This window comes from Mus caroli, chromosome 2, assembly GCF_900094665.2.
Source record: "Mus caroli chromosome 2, CAROLI_EIJ_v1.1, whole genome shotgun sequence".
NCBI classification, from domain to species: domain Eukaryota; kingdom Metazoa; phylum Chordata; class Mammalia; order Rodentia; family Muridae; genus Mus; species Mus caroli.
The window spans coordinates 105441097-105442214 of NC_034571.1; the positions used below are offsets into that span (position 1 = coordinate 105441097).

Here is a 1118-nt window from a genome sequence, read left to right on the forward strand (position 1 = left end):
AACTCAGAAATCCGCCTGCCTCTGCCTCCCAAGTGCTGGGATTAAAGGCGTGCGCCACCACTGCCCGGCATAAAAATCTGTTTTAAAAAATTGAATTATTTTAGGAGTCTCTAAATTTGAATTAAGTTTCTTACTAGTAACTACTGAGCTCACAAACAGTATTGTTTGGGGGCTATTCATCTAGAGTTTATTACGAAAGCTAAAAGACAGGAGAAGAGCTAAGAAGAGAAATGTCAGCAGTGAGGCTCTGTCGTTTTCATCCTCAGTGTTCTCATTTCTGAAATTACACAGAAGTGTGTCAAGTACTAATGGATTCTAGGTCATCCTCAGGAAGACTGTGCCTCGCACTGTGCTGCAGGCTCTGGAGGATGTGATTAAGAGCAGTAGTGCAGTCCTCCGGAAGCGGCACAGATGTCTCTACAGACCGACCCCTCTGGCCATTGGAATCAGCAACCCCAGTGCCAGCTTGTAGGAAGAAGGCAATGAGCAGACAGTTCATTTGGAAATGACTTGCATGGCAACTAAACTCTTTACAAAGATAGAAGGCACGTAGAAGTGTGATGTCAGTAAAGCCCAGGCACACACAGCAAGGCTCTGGCAGTCTCAGACCTCCACAACAGTCGCACAGCACCCACCACCCAAGCTGGTCAGTACTGTTGTGGCAATTTTGATACTATTTTATTCTGTGTGCACACTTGAATCTTGACGTTGTGAAATGGACTTTGTTTCACAAGCTAAAGTGGAAGAAAAGGTTTCTAATTTTCTTCTTTTGCAGGTTATGATGATGGTTCTCCCGTTATTGATATTTGTGCTTCTGCCTAAAGTGGTGAACACAAGTGATCCTGACATGAGACGGGTAAGCTGACTGCCCAGCAATGGACTTTTGAATCACGCTGTGTCTTTTTTTTAAAATGGCATTCCAGACTGGTATGTATGTGTGTTTGTGTGTATGTGTGTGTATGTATGCGTGTGCTTATGGACACTGGAGAGTAAACCCATGGCCTTGTGCATCCTGCCAAATGCTCTATCCTTGGAACAGCAACATCCCTAGTGCTAGTTGTTGTTGTTCTTCTTCTTCTTCTTCTTTTTGTCAAACATGATTTTAATATTTTCTTTTT

At 43.3% G+C, this 1118-nt stretch overlaps 1 protein-coding gene across 1 annotated transcript in view; it reads left to right on the plus strand.

Annotated features, from left to right (window-relative positions):
- Positions 1 to 1118, plus strand: part of Emc7 (ER membrane protein complex subunit 7) — a 12791-nt gene that overhangs the window by 9284 nt on the left and 2389 nt on the right. The window contains exon 4 of the mRNA XM_021152826.1: positions 776 to 856. Coding sequence (XP_021008485.1) covers positions 776 to 856 — 81 coding nt within the window. The remainder of the gene's footprint in view (positions 1 to 775; positions 857 to 1118) is intronic.